Source organism: Phascolarctos cinereus, unplaced genomic scaffold (assembly GCF_003287225.1).
Source record: "Phascolarctos cinereus isolate Bilbo 61053 unplaced genomic scaffold, phaCin_HiC Scaffold_5;HRSCAF=322, whole genome shotgun sequence".
NCBI classification, from domain to species: domain Eukaryota; kingdom Metazoa; phylum Chordata; class Mammalia; order Diprotodontia; family Phascolarctidae; genus Phascolarctos; species Phascolarctos cinereus.
Genome location: NW_027555958.1, coordinates 211383120 through 211404038, shown reverse-complemented (window position 1 = coordinate 211404038; position 20919 = coordinate 211383120). Strand labels below are relative to the sequence as shown.

Below are 20919 nucleotides of genomic sequence, written 5' to 3'. Positions count from 1 at the left end.
TCCATTAGACTTTAAGATCCTTGAGAACAGAGACTCTGACTTTCTTTTTTATTCCCAGGTTAAACACACTGCCTGGCACATTTTGTTGTTGCTGTTATTCAGAGGTGTCCAACTCTTCATGACTCCATGGACCACAGCACAATAGTCCTTTCTGTCCTCCACTTTCTCCTGAAGTCTGTCCAAGCTCACCATAGCTCATAGTTTCACTGAGCTACACAAGCCCCTGTGATACAACAAAGCAGTGATCCAGGAGGGGAACATAGTAGGTCCCTGGCAGGTACATAATCTGACAGGTAGGAGAACCAAAAGAGAGTGGTGTTTCAAGGTGGAGACCCTTATCACCTCACATTTTGTGGTGATGGTGGTGATTGTCCTTGGTTCTCAAAGAGGACCAAAATCACTATGTTGGAGTCAAGGTACAGCATGTCCAACTGTGGCTAATCAGACCAATATGAGCTTGGAACTCTACCACAGGGCACAAATAGTCCATATGGACCATTTGGAATGGAAGTGTCTTTAAATTTCTTTTGAGCTACTACAGTTCTGCTTCTCTCATAGAGCACAGTGCCTTCTTGGATGTTGGCATGCCATGCTGGGCAGTTCTTTGCCAGTGTCTCCCACATCACAAAATCAAGACCATTCAAATGGAAGCAATTCAATTTTCTAGCGTGGTGTTGGTAGTGTCCAGGTTTCACAGGCATACAACAATGAGATCAGCACAATGCCTCTGTAGACTTTCACTTTGGTAGGCAGTCTAATACCTCACTTTCCTTTGGAGTCTTCCAAACACGAAGCTAGCTCTGGCAATGCCTACATCAACCTCATCATCTATATGTACATCCCTGGAAAGTATACTGCCAAGGAAAGTGGCATCAAAGTCAGATACCACACTAATGGTAAATTATTCAACTTGAAAAGGCTACAAACTAAGACTAAAGTGGAGGGAGAGTAGGTGCATGATTTTTTGCTTGCAGATGATTGTGCACTCAATGCAATCCCTGCTGCTTGTGCTAATTTTGGCCTAAGAATTAACACTAAGAAAAAACAGGTTCTCCACCAGCCAACATCACACTTAATAAATACTTATTGATTAATTGGCTTTTGGTAGGTGCTTAAGAAACATTCACTGATTGGTTAACATGGGGGGAAAGTGAGCTAGATGTTGTTTTAGGAACACTGTATTTTGAACTACCACAAATACTATAAAAGGTAGAACACGGGATGTTTCTGCTACCATAATAAAAGAGAAAAGCACAGAGTGGGTTTGTTTAAGAGTTGTACTGTATTCTCTATCTCACCTGGAGCTTCTTGCACCAATGAGATCATAGCTCCAGCACCAATTCCTTATGAAAAGCAGGAAGCTTCGTGGTATGGTGGATAAAGAACTGGGCTTGCAGTCAGGAAGACCTAAGTTCCCATCTGGCTTCAGATACCTCCTTGCTAGCTGCGTGACCCTGAGCAAGTCACTTAACCTCTATCTGCCTCAGTTTCTTAACTGTAAAATTGGGATCATAATAGCATGGTTATTAGAAAATCAAATGAGGTAACATTTGTAAAGTATTTAGTACAGTGCCCAATATGTGGTTAATAAATGCTCATTCCCTTCATTCTTTGCCTTATTTAAAAATTCATAAATAGACCATGGGAAAATCATCTTCTTTTATCAGGGATTATGAGCCACCGTGGGGTAGACCTGAAAATGGCCTAATGTGATCCCATGCTCATGCAAGGAACTTGGAAATGGAAACAGTTATGAATCCAAATAAGGTAACACACCATCTGTGTTTCTCTTCTGGTTTTAGTGTTACCTCAAGCAGTTACCCACTTTGAAGAGCTGGTGAGCATGGCAGAAGCACTGCTTAAAAGGGGAAGAACCTCTTCTGCATCCAGTCTTCATTCCCAAGGCTGGAAGTCTACAGGAAATTCTGTACCAGATTCTTATTCTACAGTGGGTAATAATTCCAGTTCATCTCCCTCCTCGAAGGTGGAGGAAGAAGAGCATACCATTGACAAAGAGGTTAGTTAAGTGATATGAATTGTCAATCTCTGGGGTAGTAAAATATGAAAATTAATGAATGGCTATTGGATAGAGTATTACTTTACAACTCAAATGACAAATTGACATTTAACCATTTGATGAACTACCTCAACTTTCTCCTGTTTTTATACATTCATAAATATGTTGAATATAGTACGAGAGGTAGTATGACACAGTGGCTATAGAGCCAGCTTTGAAGCCATGAAGACCTGGATTCAAATCTTGCCTCTGACACATACTGGCTGTACGACCCTGTGTACCCTCTAAGTGTTCTAGGTAGCTCTCTTAGGCTGTAAGTAGCAAATGAGGTGCCTGCAGATCTGAATGTATAGAGGGAGTTTCTTCATCTAGGAGTTCTCTATACCAATGAAAATCACAGGTCCAGTCTCTAGCTGGTCAAATGTAACACTTTTAAAGGGATGTTGTTATTTCATACAATACAAATAACTACAATAGATATTGTGGAGAGAAGGACAACCTTGGCATCCAGAAGAGCTTGGAATCTTGCCTTTGACATATACTGGCTTTATGACCATGTGTTTCTTAGCTAAGAGTCAACTCATCAGCTCCCCCTGGCAACCCCAAGACTTTCAGTTACATAGTCACTGATCTTCATTGGTGGAGGAACTTTCCACATTTGGACTCTCTTTCACTGAAATCAAAGGTTCAGTCTTTGTCCCTGTACCCAAGGAGAAAAGTAAAGAAAGCATAATTAAAAAATATAAAGATTTAGTCAAAAGGAAATAATTGTTTTGTTGAATTTCATTAAATATTAATATCTACAAATTGTTTTGTTTTTCAGTTCAAGATTGAAAAATGGCAGATTGCCCTTTGCAACAAGAGCAAGCCTCAGAAATTTATAAATGATATAATGCAAGTACTTTATACCAATGAATATATGGCAACACATAGCTTAACAGGGGCAAAATCCTCTTCTTCAAAGGAGAAAGCAGCAAAGCCAGCTATGAATCAAAATGAAGTCCAGGAAATCATAGGTGACAATAAGCTTTTAATATTCTTACATTAAAACTCAATGTAATATTTTAGTAACTCTTTGTAGGTATAATCTAATTACTTATTCTTTTGTAGTCTTTAAATTTCAAATTTATTCTTAATTTTTATTATTAAATTTAAAAAAAAATTTTTTCTTTGTTCTAGAGATCTTATTTCATTTATAATTTCATTGTTACTTGCTTCATTTCTTCCAGGTACTCTTATAGTACTTGAGGCTGTCATTTTTTTTTTATTCTGAGGCTTTGTGTGTAGTTATGGAGTTACTTCTGTCTTTGTCTCTTGAGTGTCATATTTCTTCATAGTGTTTGGTGTCTTCTGTTTATTCATATCTCAAGCCTTAGTTACTGATTTGAGACTTTGTGCCAAGCCAGGATCCACCCTTTCCTGCATTCTTAGATGAAATGGTCGGACCTTATTTGTCCTGACCTCAATTACCTGGGCTTCTTCTGCTACATTCACTTCTCCTGATGAGTCTGTGCTCAAAGGGTTGATAGATTTCAGCTTTCCTAGTATTGTTTGATTTCAAAACCCTGAAGTCTTCAAGGCCTTTGAGTGTCTCAGGGCACATTTCTGCAGACTTCCAAGCCTTCCTATCCCAAAAAGAGAACTGCAGGCTCCTGGCTCAATCTGCAGTCAAAACAGTCAGAGTGCTATGGTTTTCTAACACCCCCCCCCCGGACTTCCCTGTCTCCCCAGTACAGAGTTCTACAGGTTTCAGTGCCTTCTCATGCCTCCTAGGTCAGAGGGCTAAAGACTTTCAGCTATTCTAGGGTAAAGTGGTCAAAATGATACCTGGCTCCACAAGTGTATTTCTATGTAGTTCTGGACTGGATCATAGCATTTACTATAGTCTTGTATGTATTTCTTGATCTTTTTCCAATTTGGTGTTGATTTTTGCTGAAGTACATATGGTAGACCTGAGCTTCCCTGGGAGCTTACATGCCACCCTATTAACCAGAAGTGCCACAATTTGAAATTCTTATTTTATTATTTTTTTTTGTCTAGGCAATGGGGTTAAGTGACTTGCCCAGGGTCACTCAGTTAGTGAGTGTTATGTGTCTGAGGCTGGATTTGCACTCAGGTCCTCCTGATTCCAGGGCCATTGCTCTATCCACTGTGCCACCTAGCTGCCCCAACACAATTTGAAATTCTTAAAAACCTTAATTGTACAAAATGTGAAATACAAAGTTCAGTGAGCCATTTTATAGCTTGTCATAATTATTTTTCAATTTTTATTCACCTCTAACAGAGTCCAAAGAAAGACTAAATTAGTCCTTTAAAAAAAAAGTATTAATCCCTCATCCACAAAGAATCCATTTAAGCACTTGGGAGAAGAGGGCCTACTTCACTTGTGAATATGTCAATATAAATATATGGGATTATAATACAAAGATATAGTCGGTTTTGGAATTCTCTCCCTTACATGTTATTTCACCAGCATATGGGTTTTATATTAATAGAATATCAATCAGGATCAGTTGTTTCATCAGGTATTGGAAATGGGCAGGTCTGTGTTGGAGCTAGTTCCTAACTGCTCATGAGTGTGATTGTTAAATTTTTAGTGTAAGCATTTATACTTCAGAAATTAGCAAAAGTTACAAATCTGCATTTAATTCGTTGTTAGACTGATTGACTAGACTAAGAAAGTTACGGAGAAAATATTAATAATGCAAATCAAACTTAAAAATGTGGCCTTCATATATTCCCTCATCTCCAGCTGATTGATAAACGTTGACCAGCACAGGGTAGAAATAGGTACAAAACAACCTCAACTTTTAGGCAAGTGGATTTATATCCATTAGTTATATAACTAGTAAGCAAATACCTCTTGTATTTACTGATCCTTTTTGCAAAACCTACCATTTTTTTCATCTCCTTAAATGATTCTGCTAAACTCTTCTCTATTTGGGGGATAATTTATAATAAGAAAAGTGGTTATTTTACCTAACTTGTAGGGGCAGCAGAGTTTTTAGGGAAGAGTACCTAGAATTTCTCACTCTGTCAGTTAATAGCTATATAACTGAGTTTGTTCTTGTACTACCAACCTCCCTAGAAAGTGAGGATCAAATGAAACGATGTATATGATGTGCTTTCTTAAAATAGAGCTGTATAAATATGCATTATTGTTATTATGACTCATTCTTTCTGATCAAGTGCCTTATAAATACTTTCTTCCTTTTTTTTTTTAATTTTATAGGGGTCACAAAATAGTTATTTCCTAACACAGATGATGCTTTAATTAGGAGAATGATGGGTCAAAAGTTAAATAACTGTACTAAGAGGCCAATTTTAAGCCAAGATCTTAATCCCCATGTTTTTAGGAAGCATACCTTTTGGTAAGTATTCTAAATCTATGGCATTATCCTGTCCTACCTAGCCATATCTGGGAATAGAACCAGATAGGCAAGGAATCTGAATACTCTTCTGGACAGAATTTTCTTTGGGGTACATAGAGGAATGGAAAAGGAAGGGAGTCAGGGAGAAGGAGCCTCAAGACAATACCCGAGGAACAGAGGCAAAAGGAGAATGAGTCAGAACAGCCAAAAATCAGCTAAGGATTCTGGAATAGTAATGGAGACTAACTTCTTCAATGGGAGGGGCAGTTCAACCACAAAGCAGCAAACAAACCTCAGAGAAGACCTTAGATTAAATCAGGATCCATAGTTTTAACACCTGGTTAACAGCCAAGAAATCTGAAGAAAGCTGGATTAAAGGTGAGAGCTTAACAATTTCTCATGCCAAGGGCTCCTCTTTCCAGAAGTCCTTTTGATCTGGTGAGCTTGAGTCACATCTTCCTATTGAGCTCAGTGAAGCCAGCAGGAATTGCAAGTGGCTTCAATCAAAAACTCTCTATCAATATACCTATACAGGTATAAAATCAGTAATCTACAAAAATTGCCTACTCTGTACACATATAGGATATATTCTGTATCATATATATGTATATATCCTGTATATGCACAGAGTATATATACAACATATACCATATTGTGCTCTTTCTCTTTGTCTCTCTATAAAACTAAAGATTTGTATTTCTGCCTCTATACCCCTTTGCATAAATGTGTGTTCATATATACAAATATAAATACAAATACACATATGTCTAATGTTATGGTTCACAGACACCTACAATCGCTGCTGGGGCTCACTGAGCTAATGAGAGGGTGTAGCTAGAACCCTCCCCCTCAAAAGAACAGCTGGAAAGATAAGAAAGGCTTAGTGCTCTGAAGGTGCCAAATCCTTAATCCCTGATCTATATTTATAACTTGTCTATACAGCTCTGTGGCTGTCTTCCTGTCTCTCTATGTATGTCTCTGCTTTTCTGTCTCTCTTTGTGTCTTTGTGTGGTATGTGTATCCACCCCTTTCTGCTCTGTGCCCAGAAATGCCATAGGCTTGTACTGGGTTTCCTTCGCTGGGGTTTCCTGACTTCTGGGTAGTGGCAGTACACTCCCAAATTCTCACATTTATTGGCTCATCACCTCCACGCCGGCAATAGAAGAAACTTGCTAATTATAGAAATAGCTGTGGGCTTAAAAGTGTAGGGGGTGCCCCCAGAAAGGAAGAAGTGAAAGGAGCAATATGAATCAGGTTCAGTATAGAGCAGGTCATTTTGTTCCCATGTAAAAAGTATGGGCAGCTAGGTGGTGCAGTAGATAGAACTTTGGATCTGGAATCAGGAAGACCTAAGTTTAAATATGGCCTCAGACATTTACCAGCTATGTGACCCTGGGCAAGTCACTTAGCCTCTGTTTGTCTCTTTCCATATCCTTAAAATGAGAATAACAATAGCACTTACCTCCCAGGGTTGTTGTGAGGATCAAATGAGATAATAATAATTGTAAAGTGCTTAGCACAGTGCCTGGCACATGGTAAGTGCTACCTAAAGGTTACCTATTATTATTAGCTATTAATGATAAGTATAAGACAAATCATAGAACATGTTAACAGAGCAATTTAAAGGTTTGCAGCAGATACAGTTGGCCTCTCCATGGACAAACTGACTGATGTCCCCCAAAAAAAACCCATCAGGGTTTTCCCCTAAATTCTCATTCACCTGTGACACTGCTATTTTGCCACTGGCTATTAATCTACTTGTCTAAAATGATTAGGGTGGGTTTTTTTTCATTTTTTCCAATATTTGTTAAGACAACTAGAATTCCCACACATCTACACAGAACACATTAATTTTTTTTTTGCTTTTTAAAAGGTTTTATTTATTTTTAGTTTATGGAATAAAATAAGCATTTCCATAACAGCATAATAAAAAAAAGATGATTGCACATAAAACTGCAAATCTATTATGTAAAATTTGCTATTCATTTAAAATATATAATAAAGTTATCATGTAATTTTTTCCCTTTTTTTCTTACCTCCACCCCTGTCCTAGAGATGATTACCATTAGACACAAATACATATACATATATACATAAAATCATTCTAAATATACTTCCAGCTCTTTCTCTGGATGCAGATAGTGTCTTCATAAGTACTTTATAGTTAATTTAGCTGTTTATAATAGTCAAAATCACTTCCTCAAAGTTGTTTTTTAAAACAATATTATTGTTATGGTATACACGTTCTCTGGTTCTGCTCATTTCACTCTTCATTATTTCCTTCAAGTCTATCCATGCTTTTGTAAGATTATGAAGTTCATCATTTCCTATAGCACATCACAATCATGTACCGCAACTTGTTCAGTCATTCTCCAATTGATGGATATCCCCACAATTTTCAGTTCTTTGCTGCCACAAAGAGAGCTGCTATAAATATTTTAGAACATGTAGGTTCTTTTCTTTTTTTCCCTAATCATCTTGGGAAATAGACCTAATAATGGTGTTGCTGGGTCAAAGGGTATAGGAGTGTAATAACTCTTTGGGCATAATTCCAGATCGCTGTCCAAAATGGCTGGATCAGTTCACAATTCTACCAACAATAAATTAGTGCCCCAATTTTTCCACATTTCCACATTTTCATAAAGATTTTATAGCAATGAGAAAACAATTATATGTTTCAAAAATTCCTGATGTCTTCTGTTTGTTTGTTTTGGTAAAAGCAAGATTTTTGTATTATTTTCTTCTGAGCTTCAGGAAACTCTTTAAGACTATACCTTACATGTGAGTTGTGATCTGCCTCAGCAAGGAGGTTCTCATATTGATAAATTATAATGTAAGGTTTTAAAAAAAATTATCATGCCATAAAAATATACATATAAAAATAACATCATTGCAAAGATTTATATAAAATTATGCAAAGCAAACAAAATTAGAAGAAAATACACGTTGGCTCTAAGTGCATAAGAACTAAAACATTCTAAGGACACAGGTGGAAATAAGATTGGAAAAGTACACAGAATAAATGTTTTAGAAAAGCTTATAGTTTTTTTGTCTTTTATGAAAATATAAACAGTTCAGATTCCATAATTTTATTTGGGATTTTATTCCTTATTTTGTTGTTTTTTTTTATTTGTTGAGATTGTTTTTCAGTTTTGACCCAATCCTGATCAGTGAATATATCTCCAAATATTTATGTCTTCCCTTATTTCTGTAAAGGCTGTTTTGTAACTGTATACATCTTGTGTGTGTCGGGAAGTTAACTTAGAGATATTTTATGCATTTTGTAGCTACTCTCAGTGGAATTTCTTTTTCTATAGGCTTCTGTTAGGTTGTAACAATAATATTAAAGATTAATGAATTTTGTTGGCTTGTTTTATATTCTGCTACTTAAGCTATTAATTACTTCAGTTAATGTCTAGTTGAATCTCTAGATTCTCTAAATAAACCATAATATCCCCACTTTCACCATCTTTACTTCTGTGCTCTTATAATTTCTTTTGTGGTGCCCATTTAAAAAAAACTGTTAAGTTCCATCCCAAAGGTATTATTCCATTTTCCCTTTACTTTTCTGTCTCTGTGTCGGTGTGTGTCTCTCTCTGTGTGTCATTCCTTTTTCTGTATCTTTCTTCCTGTGTCTGTTTCTGTCTCTCTCTGTCTCCTTATGTCTTTCTGCCTCTGGTTTTTTTTCTTGGTGTTTTTCTATTTCTCTCGCCTCTGGGTTTTTTTCTTGGTGTTTTTCTATTTCTCTCTTTCTCTGTTTCTGTTTCATCCAAACAGCATAGAAGTTGGATCCTCTTATTGCTGACTAATTAAGGTAAGTGAAGCTCCTGCCCTATAACTAGCGAGGGCCCATAGTCCAGGACCAAATACACAATCCAGAACCAGAAACAGACTCCCCATCTTGGGGGTGTGGAAGTAGTTATAATACAGAACAAAAGATTTGGGGCTGAAGATAGACCTATTCTTCCTGACTGCATATAAAGTAGGAATCCACCCTGGCCTAGGGCTAGAAAGCTGTCTACTCTACTCTGAAACTCTAAAGTAAGTACTAAGAAAACTCAGTTCCCCTCCCAACTACCTCAGCCCCATCCACTTAAGGCTTGTCCCTCCTGATCTGCCTTGCCTTTCCAATTGTGTCCTCAGCAAACTCAGTCTCTCCTTAACAAACTTCCTTTTATCTTAACTTACATTTTTATCATATATGCCTTCTATCTTCTTATAACCACAGGAGTGTGGTTCCCCACAGACACATATCAGGGCATGTTCTTAAATACTACATGTTCCTTGTCTCATGCCCCATAATACAGAGGGCCAGGAAGAGACATAAGCCTATTCCTTGTTCCTCACTAACATCTTTACATTATGCCTCCAAGTCATCATCATTTAGTAATCTACCCTATTTTGAGGTTCAGTCCATCCAGACTTAGCACCTTCTCCAGAGCCAGGATATCACTGAGATGGCTATCTACTACTCCAGGCTATTTTCCCTCCCTTTTCAAAGGGTTCAAGTACCTGGCTCATAGTCTTCTCTAGCTCAGTCTTTACCCTTATACTTAGAGAATTCAGTATGCAAGGTGATGTTCCTTCAAACATATTGGCCTCCCAGTTTGTCGACCTCCTCAGCTTCCAAGACCTATAACTTCAGTGCACCTTAGCTACACATGAAAAAAACAGTCATATGCCAGACTTCAAAGTCTCCAATTCAAAATTTGAATATTCTTAGAATCCAATATTCTAATATTCTCTTCTCTTTCCTTAAGTTTTCCTTGCCTAGCCAGTCCTAAATCTATTGTTCTTCCAGTCATTTCATTCCTCCCAGCTTTCCCAGTCTATTATCCCAGTCTTGACCCCCTTTCCTCCCATTGAAATGTTGATGCTATCATTATTCAGTTCCACTTTACACTGTACTCTACCCTTGAATACTTTGACCCCCTGTTTTATTGCCTCATGCCTTTCCCAACTCAAAATTTGGACTATGTCCACCACTGATCTTTTCTCCTCCTACTTCTGAGCTGCTGGAAGAAGTCTCATAACCATGAACGAGCTGGTACACTAATTTGTTTTTACTATCAATTAATAAATCAGCAAGCATTATTAAGTGCTTACTATTATTCCAGACACTGTGCTGATGATACAAAGAAAAAATAAAAACAGTCTTTATCTCAAGGAGCTTACTTTCTAATGTGCAAGAAAGGGAAAAGTCTGGAAAGGATTTTGGACCAAAGAAATATTATTTGATATTTCTAGAGAAACTAAAAAAGATTTAAAAATTTGTTTCCACAACAGGTAAGGGTACATATAGTTTAGTGAATTTGGGGGAATAGTTCTAAATTGCTTTCCAAAATTTCTGTACCAATTCACAACATCAACAATGTGCCTGTTTCCCCCTGACCCTCAGCAATTGTCATTTTTCCCATTTTTGTCATATTTGCCAATCTGATGCCTAGGAAGTGGAACCTCAGAGTTATTTTAATTTTATTTTCCCTAATATTTCAGTGATCTGGAGCATTTTTTTAATATAGTAATTCAGAACTTGTATTTCTTCCTTTGAGGACTACCTGTTCATATCCTTTGGCCATTAATCTATTCAAGAATGGCCTTTGTTCTTATATATTTGAATCAGTTTCTTATATATTGTGACAAATGAAAAACCCAAGAGAGAGTTTCTGGATAATTAATAATCAATTTATTAATTAAGCTATCTAATAATCAATATACTAATGGTTAATGGTTTCTCTCTGAAAAATCAAAGACCTCCAATGGAAACACTGAATGCTTTAAATATCTTTGTAAAAGGGTATGCTGGCAAGTGAAAATCAACCTTAATTGGTGGACATTTAATAAGGAGGCGGGCTAGAAGTCTTCAGCCCTTCCTACTGATAATGTGGCTTGATCATGAGACTCAACTCCCTCCAGCAATCTGGACAGAGGAATCCATTTTCACCCAGACCACTCTTGTTGGTTTTCTCCTTCATGAGCTGGGTCACCTTAAATTCTAATGGAGAGGCACAAGGATAGGGCTGTTTTCCTTGGGGCAAGAACACGCCCACACTTGATTTCTGTTTATACTCCCCCCTATCCTGGTTGGGTGGGGTGCAAGTGGCCCAAGACTGAGAAGTATGTTCAGCGTGGGTTAGAGACATTTCATCAACCAGAGACTGACTGGCCTTCTATAGGGCCTAGGCCCTAAATGAAGAAATAAAGGAGAAAAAAGCCTTGATCCTAATTCAATAATTGGTTGTTAATATAATAGCAAAATAATAATTTCTCTCAGTATCTTGGATAGGAGACCTTTATAATACAAACTTTAATTTTTCTATTACTTTATTCTTTATGATGTAATTTTTTAAAATTTGGTCTGTTTGCTTGACCTCACTGTAAGCACTGCTTTCAGTTATTTCTGGACACATAGTGAAACCACCTGTGCCAATCAATCCCTCTTCTTTCCTTCTTTGAGAAGAAAGTGAGAGTCATCCCTCCATTTAGCTGCTACTATCTTCTGGTTTCATGACATGACAATATGCATGATGTTTGGTTCTTCAAGTACTATGGTGTTGGATAAATATTACACAGAAAATATGTAACAGACCTTTCATATGTCCATCCTTTAATGAACCACTGAATCAATGCATACATATTAAACCTGTAGACACAATGGCAAAATTGAAATAGTCACTACTCTCAAGAAGCTTACATTTTAATAAGGGAGACAACATGCACGTAGTTTCTATAGGTACATAGAGAATATATAAAAAATAAATACAAGGGATTTTTTTGGGGGAGCACTAGCTGCTGGAGAATCATGAATGGCTTCATGTACAAAGTGGTGTTCAAACTGAGTTTTGAAGGAAACCAGGAATTCCAAGAGGTAGAAGTGAGAGAGAGAATTCTAGGCTTGGGGGTCAGCTAGTACAAAGGCATGGATGGTGAGTTGTATGTGTGAAGAAGAGCAAATAGGTCAATATGGCTGGATCAGAAAGTACACAGAGGTGAATAAATGTATAAAAAGACTGGGAAGCTATAAAGAAGTCAGCTTTTAAAGAGCTTTAAATGTCAAACAATGTTTTCTATTTGATCCTAGAGATAATAGGGAGCCACTGGAGTTTACTGAGTAGGAGGAATTGACAAGATCAGATCTGATTTTTAGGAAAATCACTCTGACAGACTGTAAGAAAGATTAGAGTGGGAAAAGATTTTTAAAAATTTTAAATAATATTTTATTTTTCCTAATTACATGTAAAATAATTTTTAACATTCATTTTTAAAAATTTTGAGTTCCAAATTTGCTCCTTCCCTCCTTCCTCCTCCTGGAGACAGTAAGCAGTTTGATATAGGTTATCATGTGCAAACATGCAAAAACATATTTCCATATTAGTCATGTTGTGAAAAAGATACAACCACTCCCCCCTACACACACACACGCACACACACACACACACACACATAAAAATAAAGAAAGTAAAAAATGGTGTGCTTTCATCTGCATTCAGACTTTATCAGTTCTTTCTCTGGATATGGATAACATTTATCATCATGAGTCCTTTGGAATTGTCTTGGATCATTGTATTGCTGAGAATAGTTGTCATTCACAATTGATCATTAAACAATATTGCTGTTACTGTGTATAATGTTCTCCTGGTTTTGCTTACTTCATGTTGCATCAGCTTGTGCAAGTCTTTCCAAGTTTTTCTAAAATCATCCTGCTTGTCATTTCTTATAGCCCAATCGTATTCCATTACAATCATATACCACAGTTTCTTTAGCTATTCCCCAAATGATGGACATCCTAGAGCAGGGAAAGATTTAAGTCAGGAAGAAAAATCAGGAGGTGATTGAAATAGTCCCAGGCAGAGAATAGTAGGGCTTGAACTAGAATGATGGCTGTATGAATGGAGAGTAGGGAACCTATGCAAGAGATATTATGGAGGTAGAAAAATAAGATTAAGCAACTAACTCAATATACTGGGTTAATAAAAGTGAGAAGCTGAGGATGACTCCAATATTGTGACCCTAGCTAATTGGAAGGGTGGTGGCTGCCCACAATAGTAATAGGTAGGTTTGAAAGAGGGATGAGTTTGGGAAGAAAGAAAATGAATTCTATTTTAGACATATTGAGTTTGTGATTCCCTAAGAGACATTCCATCCAAGATGTTCAATAGGCAGTTAGTTACATAGGACTGGAGCTCAAGAGAGAGACTAGAGTGGATATACAGATTTGGGAGCTGTTTGCATGGAAGTGATAAATGAACCCATGAGAGCTGATGAGGTTAGCAAATAAGAGTACAGTGAAAAGGACCCAAGATAAAGTGCTGGGGCATATCCACATCATATTTAAATACATACAACACCATGTAATCATCAAAACACAGTATGAAGCAAATAATAAGGGGGCAAATTAATAAGAGAACAAATAAATCTATAGGATTATATGAATTTGCATAGAAAGAATAAGAAGAATCCACCTACTCATTCTGATGAACCCAAATTGAAGAAGTTACAACAAGGGGGTTCAAATTTCTAGGGAATGAACAAATCACAAATTTCATTATGGTTTATGTTCCAGAAATGATGTAGGCAGTTTCTAATAAGGATTACCCCTGGCTGAGGAAGATTACAGAAATCTGTTGGATCAAGGAGATGAGCATCTTAAAGGTAGAAGCCATGTCCCTCTAGGAGTGGAGGAGGTTAGAGATACAATAATAATAGTTAGCATTTGTGTAGCTAGGTTTGTAAAACACTTTATAAATAATATCTCATTATGTGCCCACAACAATCCTGAGAAATAGGTGTTATGAGTTATCCTACTTTACAGATCCCAGGAAACTGAGGCAGAAAGAAATTAAGTGACTTGCCCAGGGTCATACAGCTGGTGAGGTTGGATTTGAACTCAGTTCTTCCTCCAACTCTGCCCAGCCCTCTATCCACTGCTATCTACTGATAGCCAATTTGCGTTTACTATCTGAACACGCTTCATGGCTCTCTATTTTCTATTTGCTCCCTGTAGGTTTAATATTCAGGTGCAGCAGTCTTGTCTTCAGGTAGAAGAACCTGGTGAACAACCCTCCAGGTTTTTGCTTTAAATTTAATAGACTGTTTAATCCAGAAAGAAAAGCATTTCAAGAAAAACTACAGGGAAATTCACCTTATGATGAAAAGCCTGACATAGCATGCAAAGTCCATGACTCCCATCCATCTGTCCCAGAGTGTTTTCCACACTATAAAGTTCATTAGAGAATAGAGTTGGCATAGAAAATGAGTGAGGTGCATCCACACTCAGGAATTTGGAAGGTAGTTTGATATATTATGTTTGCATGCCTTACTGGTACATTTAAATGTACAATGGCATTGTTGCTGCACAAATGAGGAAACCATCCAGGTCCCCATAGGCCCTGGTCTCTCCTGGACAGTAGAAATTAATTCATATCTTCCAGGGTCAAGGCACATCTAAAGTATAATTATTTCCCACTGGTGAGTTGGGGTGCCCCTGTTTGGAAAAAGGAACCCATTTTGTGTGCTGTTGCTCAGATATTGGTATGCTATGAGGCAGAGGCTCTTAACACAGAGACTGTGAACTTTTGTTTTTAATATATTTTGATAACTATATTCTAATATAATTGGCTTACTTTGTAACCCTGTGTATTTTATTTTATGCACTTGAAAAATTATTCTAAGAAGGGGCTCATAGGCTTTACTAGCCTGCCAAAGGGGTTTATGACACAAAGAAGGAAGAATTCCCGTTCTAGGGTAAAATATAAGTATCACATCCAGGGTCAGAATTCTGTCCATATTGTTTGGGCTTCTTTGTAGTAAAGAGGTGCTTAACAACAGATATAAAGTTAAGTGAGCATTCTGAACTACTTTAATGCTTGCTACCTGGGAGAAAATATGCATAGTGGTCTCCTGGGGCTTCCCTGGGAATGGCCTCAGTTTAAACCATTGGGAACAAATCAATTTACACAGTTGAACGTTGATGGCGTGTCAAAAACTTCTTTTAAGAAGTATATGATCTGGGGGCAGCTAGGTGGCACAGTGGATAGAGCACCGGCCCTCGAGTCAGGAAGACCTGAGTTCAAATCTAGCCTCAGACACTTGACACTTACTAGCTATATGACCTTGGGCAAGTTACTTAACTCCATTGCCTACAAAAAAAAAAAGAAAGAAGTGTATGATCTGCCCAATTTCATATTTTATTTCAGTTCTTATGATTTACATTGTTTTCTTTTTTAAAAAAATTATGTTTTCCATGTAAAAACATTAATGTTTTTTTAATTTTGAGTTCAAATTCTCTCCCTCTCTCCTCCTTGAGAAGGCAAGCAATTTGATATAGATTATACATATGCAGTCATATAAAATATTCCCATATTAGCCATGTTATGAAAGAAAACACAGACCCCCCCAAAAAACAAGAAAAATTAAGTTTAAAAAGTGTGCTTCAATCTGTATTCTGACTACATCAGTTCCTTCTCTGGAGGTGGATTGTATTTTTTATTGTAAGTCCTTTGGAATTGTCTTGGATCATTGTATTGGTGAGAATAGCTAAGTCATTCACAGGCAATCATACAATATTGCTGTTACTGTGTACAATGTTCTGGTTCTGCCTGCTTCACTTTGCATCAGTTCATACAAGTCTTTTCAGGTGATTTATATTGTTTTCAAAAGGGGTCATTTTGTTCCATGTTTTTGTGTTTGTATCTTCCCAAGGAAGAGGCACTATATATCTTCCTGTTCTTTCAAAAAATTGTTAGAAGATCAGAATGAATTTAAGATCAAACCAACCTTTAACAAAACTGCCATTCTCCCATCTGAGAGAAGTGGTCAGCTACCCTTGGGTTTTCTATTTAGAAGATAGATTAACAGACAAGTTAAAACCCTGGAGTATGGGATGGGACTGGATCTATGACTTCATTAGTATGAGGAGCATCCAGCAAGGAAACTCCCTTCATCAATACAAATTGAAACATGTGCTTGAATTTATAGCCTTAGGTGTCTAGGGCACTGAAAGGTTAAAATAACTTGTCCTAGAGCACATGGAGCCAGTGGGTATCTGAGGTGTGACTTGAATAGAGTTCTTCCATGACCCACTGGCCAGTGCTCTACTTCTTATGCAATTCTTTCTCTCATCAAAAGAAACATCTCCTAATGTAAAATATCCAAAATTCAACTAGCTTTTATTCACAATTAATTTGAAATTTTTGAATCCAAAAGCCAGTTTTTTAATGGTCATATTGGAGAACCACTGAATTTGCATTTAAATGTGTAGCTATTTCTGCTTTTTTTTTTTAAAAAAAAGTTATCTTTCTTGAGGCAGCTGAAATTTCATGACTTTTTTTCTGACTGAAATTGCCAACAACCTGATGATTTCTAATTTCTCAAGATCTCTTGTTCTTTGTAACTTCTAGGGGAATGTTCTCCCCAATCTGGATTAACTCATGATGGTGTACACACACACACACACACACACACACATAAATACTATGAAAGCTTTTACAATGCTTTTTTGCCACAGGAAGGAAACCAAATTAGTCATAAAACATTTATTAGGTGCCAGGTACTGTTACCTAAATGGAGATACAAAGAAACATAAAAGATAATCCTTGCTCCCAAGTCACTCACAATCTAATGGAGGTTACAACATGCAAACAAACTATGTACAACAGTAATAATAGGTAATCTTTATGTAGTACTTACTATGTGCTAGGCACTGTGCTAAGCACATTACAATTATTACTATCTCATTTGATTCTCACAACAACTGTGGGAGGTTATCACAAGAACCAATGGGTTATCCCCATTTTAAGGATGAAGTAACTGAGGCAAATAGAGGCTAAGCGACTTGCTCATGGTCACACAGCTAGTGGGTGTCTGAGGCCAGATTTGAACTCAGGTCTTCCTGACTCCAGGTTCAGAGCTCTATCTACTGAACTACCTACAAACAAGTTATATATAGGATAAACTGGAAATAACCAACAGAGGGAAGGCACTGGGATTAAGAAGGATTGGGAAAAGCTTCCTGTAAAAGTTGAGGCTTTAGTTGGGTCTTGAAGGAAGCCTGGGAAGTTAGGAGGCAGAGATCAGGAGAGAGATCATTCCAGGCAAGGGTGACTTTGTCTGAAGGACAAATGTCTCCATTATTTAATGTTCTAATAGGATTCCATCTATCTTTTCCAGATCCACAACAGGATTTCAGTATCTGTTAAATTAAGTATAAAATCATTAGCAATCTTCAAAATTCTCTAAGGGTGGTCTCATAAAAAAACAAACAAGATAACATAAATGACAGTGATATAGTGCCCTGAGGATAGGTAAGGTACTTTACAAATATTAAATTACTCAGTGCCCCCAACAACCCCGTGAGGGAGGCACTATAAGCTGCAGAAGAGGAAACCGAGGGCCTTTGTCAGTTTCAGAGGCAATGCCTGATTCCAGATGTTTCTTGAATTTAATTCCAGCAAAGCAATCCTTTCACACATTTTCAGGATTACACTGTAAATAATTAGGGAGGGAGGCTGCCCAGTGGCCAAATTTTCAAGGTCAAAACTGTTAGCTTTTAAAAGCTGGAATTGTTGGGACATACTCTTCAAGGCCTTGGGTTTTATTTATTTTGTTTCCTTTAGCTGGACTATGAATTAAAAAAAACCAAACAACTTTTTGGACGATACCAAGGTTCCAAATTATCCTAGCCTATTGGTTATGACAATATTATATTTCAAAATATCAGGTGCATCTCTGTCTTGTTTCCTGTTATACATTTACAGATTTATATCATAGGACTAATTTCTAATTTCATAATTATAGCTTTAGAATTTCAAATAAATGCTTGGGGGGGAGTGTCAAGGGGATGCTTGTGATATAGTGAAAAGAGAATTGGCTGGATTTAGAGCATCTGGGTTTATACCCCACCTCTGATGTTTACTACCTGTATGACCTTGGGCAAGTCACTAAACTTGCCTGGGTCCCAGTTTCCTCATTTAAAATAAAGGGGGGGGGGAGCTAGGTAGCTCAGTGGATAGAGCACTGGCCCTGAAGTCAGGAGGACCCAAGTTCAAATCCGGCCTCAGACCAAACACTTGACACTTACTAGCTGTGTGACCCTGGGCAAGTCACTTAACCCCAACTGCCTACAAAAAAAGCCAAAATGAAGTGGTTGGACTAGACAGCCGGTAATGTCCCTTTCAGGTCTAGATCTATGAGTCATGAATTTAGGTTTATTTGTTTTTTTTCTTGTTTGTTTTAGTTCAACAAATCTAGGGAATAAGAGAGTCTTTTTCTATATATTTCTTTATCTTTTCACCATTTCTTTTCCTGATTAGCCAGACCAAGAGGAAAACAGGTAAGATAAAATGAAGCAAAATGACAGTTCAAATCAGATTATTACCAACTACATAATTTGGAAGTTTTAAAAAATTAAATAGCAGGGCAGCTAGGTGGCACAGTGGATAGAGCACCGGCCCTGGATTCAGGAGGACCTGAGTTCAAATCTGATCTCGGACACATAATACTTACTAACTGTGTGACCCTGGGCAAGTCACTTAACCCCATTGCCTAGCCAAAAAACAAACAAAAAAATTAAATAGCTAGCTTGTATTTCTCTTTTTCCTGACTCTGATTTTATTAGGGGCTATTTCCCATTCTTAATGATGAGATTTACATATATACACGTACATATACACACATATACATACATACATACACATTTATATGCATATATACAGATACACAGTATTTGTGTATATATGTTTAAAACACATATATGAATAGATCAGAAACACTTTTGTTGACACACACTCATCTATGCCAACAAACCATTATATACTAGTTAGTTAACTTTAACTAGATCCATATATGGTCTTATAACTTTAGTCTTTACCCATTTCCTGGATAGGGATAAAATACAGATTATCTTTGAGTTTCTCTTGGCATTCCAAATTGCCTTTTCAGGTTCCTATTACCAAATTGAAGATTCTTTGGGTTATGTCACTGAAACAACTACTTCTCTGTTTTCTATACACTGGGGGATTTTTTTTTTCTATTCAAGTTAGGTTTTTGGGGGGTCACTGGCCAATTGTTTTTTTTCCCCCTCCTATGTTCTGTATATGTTGGGAAGTGAAAAAGGGGCATTCTTAAGATTCCATATCATATCATATTAGAGAATAATTTGGACACACATTAAGCTACACACTCATAGAGGCTAGAGGCATTTCATCCAGTCACTTTCTTTTCCTACTAATCACCCTACACAGCGCATCTCAGTGCAATTTTGCCTTAGGTTCAGACAACTGGAACTCTTCCCTTGTTCCTCTGATTTTCAAGGGCTAACGGCTATTTCATCCTGGGGCCCTCAGTATCTATTAAGAGTAGATATAGGATTTCTGACTATTTGGAAAACCTAGTACCTAGTTGTACTCCATTTTGATTACTAAGATAACTTAAGCAGGACAGGAATAAGTAAAAGACAGTATTAGCCCAGACGGTCCTGATTCATGCATAAGTTGGTAACATAGTTGAAGATTTTTTTCTCTCTAAGGAATAGTACAATCCCATAATAGGTAGCAGTTCACAGTTCTCATGATCAAATCCCTGAGAAAACAGGAGAGGGTGAAAGTTTGTGGGAAGCTCACAAGTTCTATGTTCTGAGTCTCTGATCCACTTGGGGAAAGAACCCAGATGAGCAGGTTTAAAGGTAGCTAAAATCCCTCTACAACTCCCTACTTGGGAATGGGGCAATCCAACAGTTCTCTTGCCCCTTTTCCTTTCTTCCCTTATGCTCAGACAAACTTGTCCTCAGTGACTTGCTTAGGTAGGAGATATATCCTTTAGACCCTGACTGAGGGACAGTACCTGGAATATTAGCAGTCATACTCCTTTCCCATCACCCACCAAAGCCCAAACTCATAGTTACTCCCTCCATACCTCTGGGATCAATATTTCACCTTCTCAATGTAGCCAAAGCCCCATTTATCACAACTCAGTGATCTCTCCATTAGTGGCAGTTAGGACAACATCATCTCAGTTCTCTTGACACCAATTTGAATGTTATCTCTAAATGTATTATTTACTACCATAATAGCTTCCTCTACTTTAGTAATATAAATTTATATTTTCTAACTTTAAAAAAAAATCACAGATACGAAAACAAGTAACATACTGCTCATTTACAATGACCAGCTTCTATCTGGATCTTTCATTTGTAACATCCTATTACAATAATTAGCTTATTTTAAGCCTAGAATAAATACAACGACCTCTAAGGTCTACCTGGTTCTCCCTGATGCTTTAGGGAATTTATTTTAGATGAAAAGTTAAGAGTTCAATCACAATTGTTCTAAACCCTTAGTTAGGAAAATTCATAACCTTTAGGTGGAGGTTGGACTCTGCATGAATTCATATTTAGATCTACTTCTAGCTAATCCCTGACATCTCTGTGATCGAGACAAAATTCAGGTTTCTGGAAATGTTAGGTGAAACAGGAGATTATATTTTAGTGTATGTGGATAGATAGGTAACAGGAGGGCAAATTGGAAAAGGAGCAGA

The 20919-nt window shown here is 37.2% G+C and overlaps 1 protein-coding gene across 1 annotated transcript in view; it reads left to right on the top strand.

Annotated features, from left to right (window-relative positions):
- Positions 1–5717, top strand: part of BEND6 (BEN domain containing 6) — an 84249-nt gene extending 78532 nt beyond the window's left edge. The window contains 3 exon segments of the mRNA XM_021000496.2: positions 1803–2017; positions 2841–3033; positions 5250–5717. Coding sequence (XP_020856155.1) covers positions 1803–2017; positions 2841–3033; positions 5250–5392 — 551 coding nt within the window. The 3' untranslated portion in view covers positions 5393–5717.
- Positions 5718–20919: the final 15202 nt, after the last annotated feature.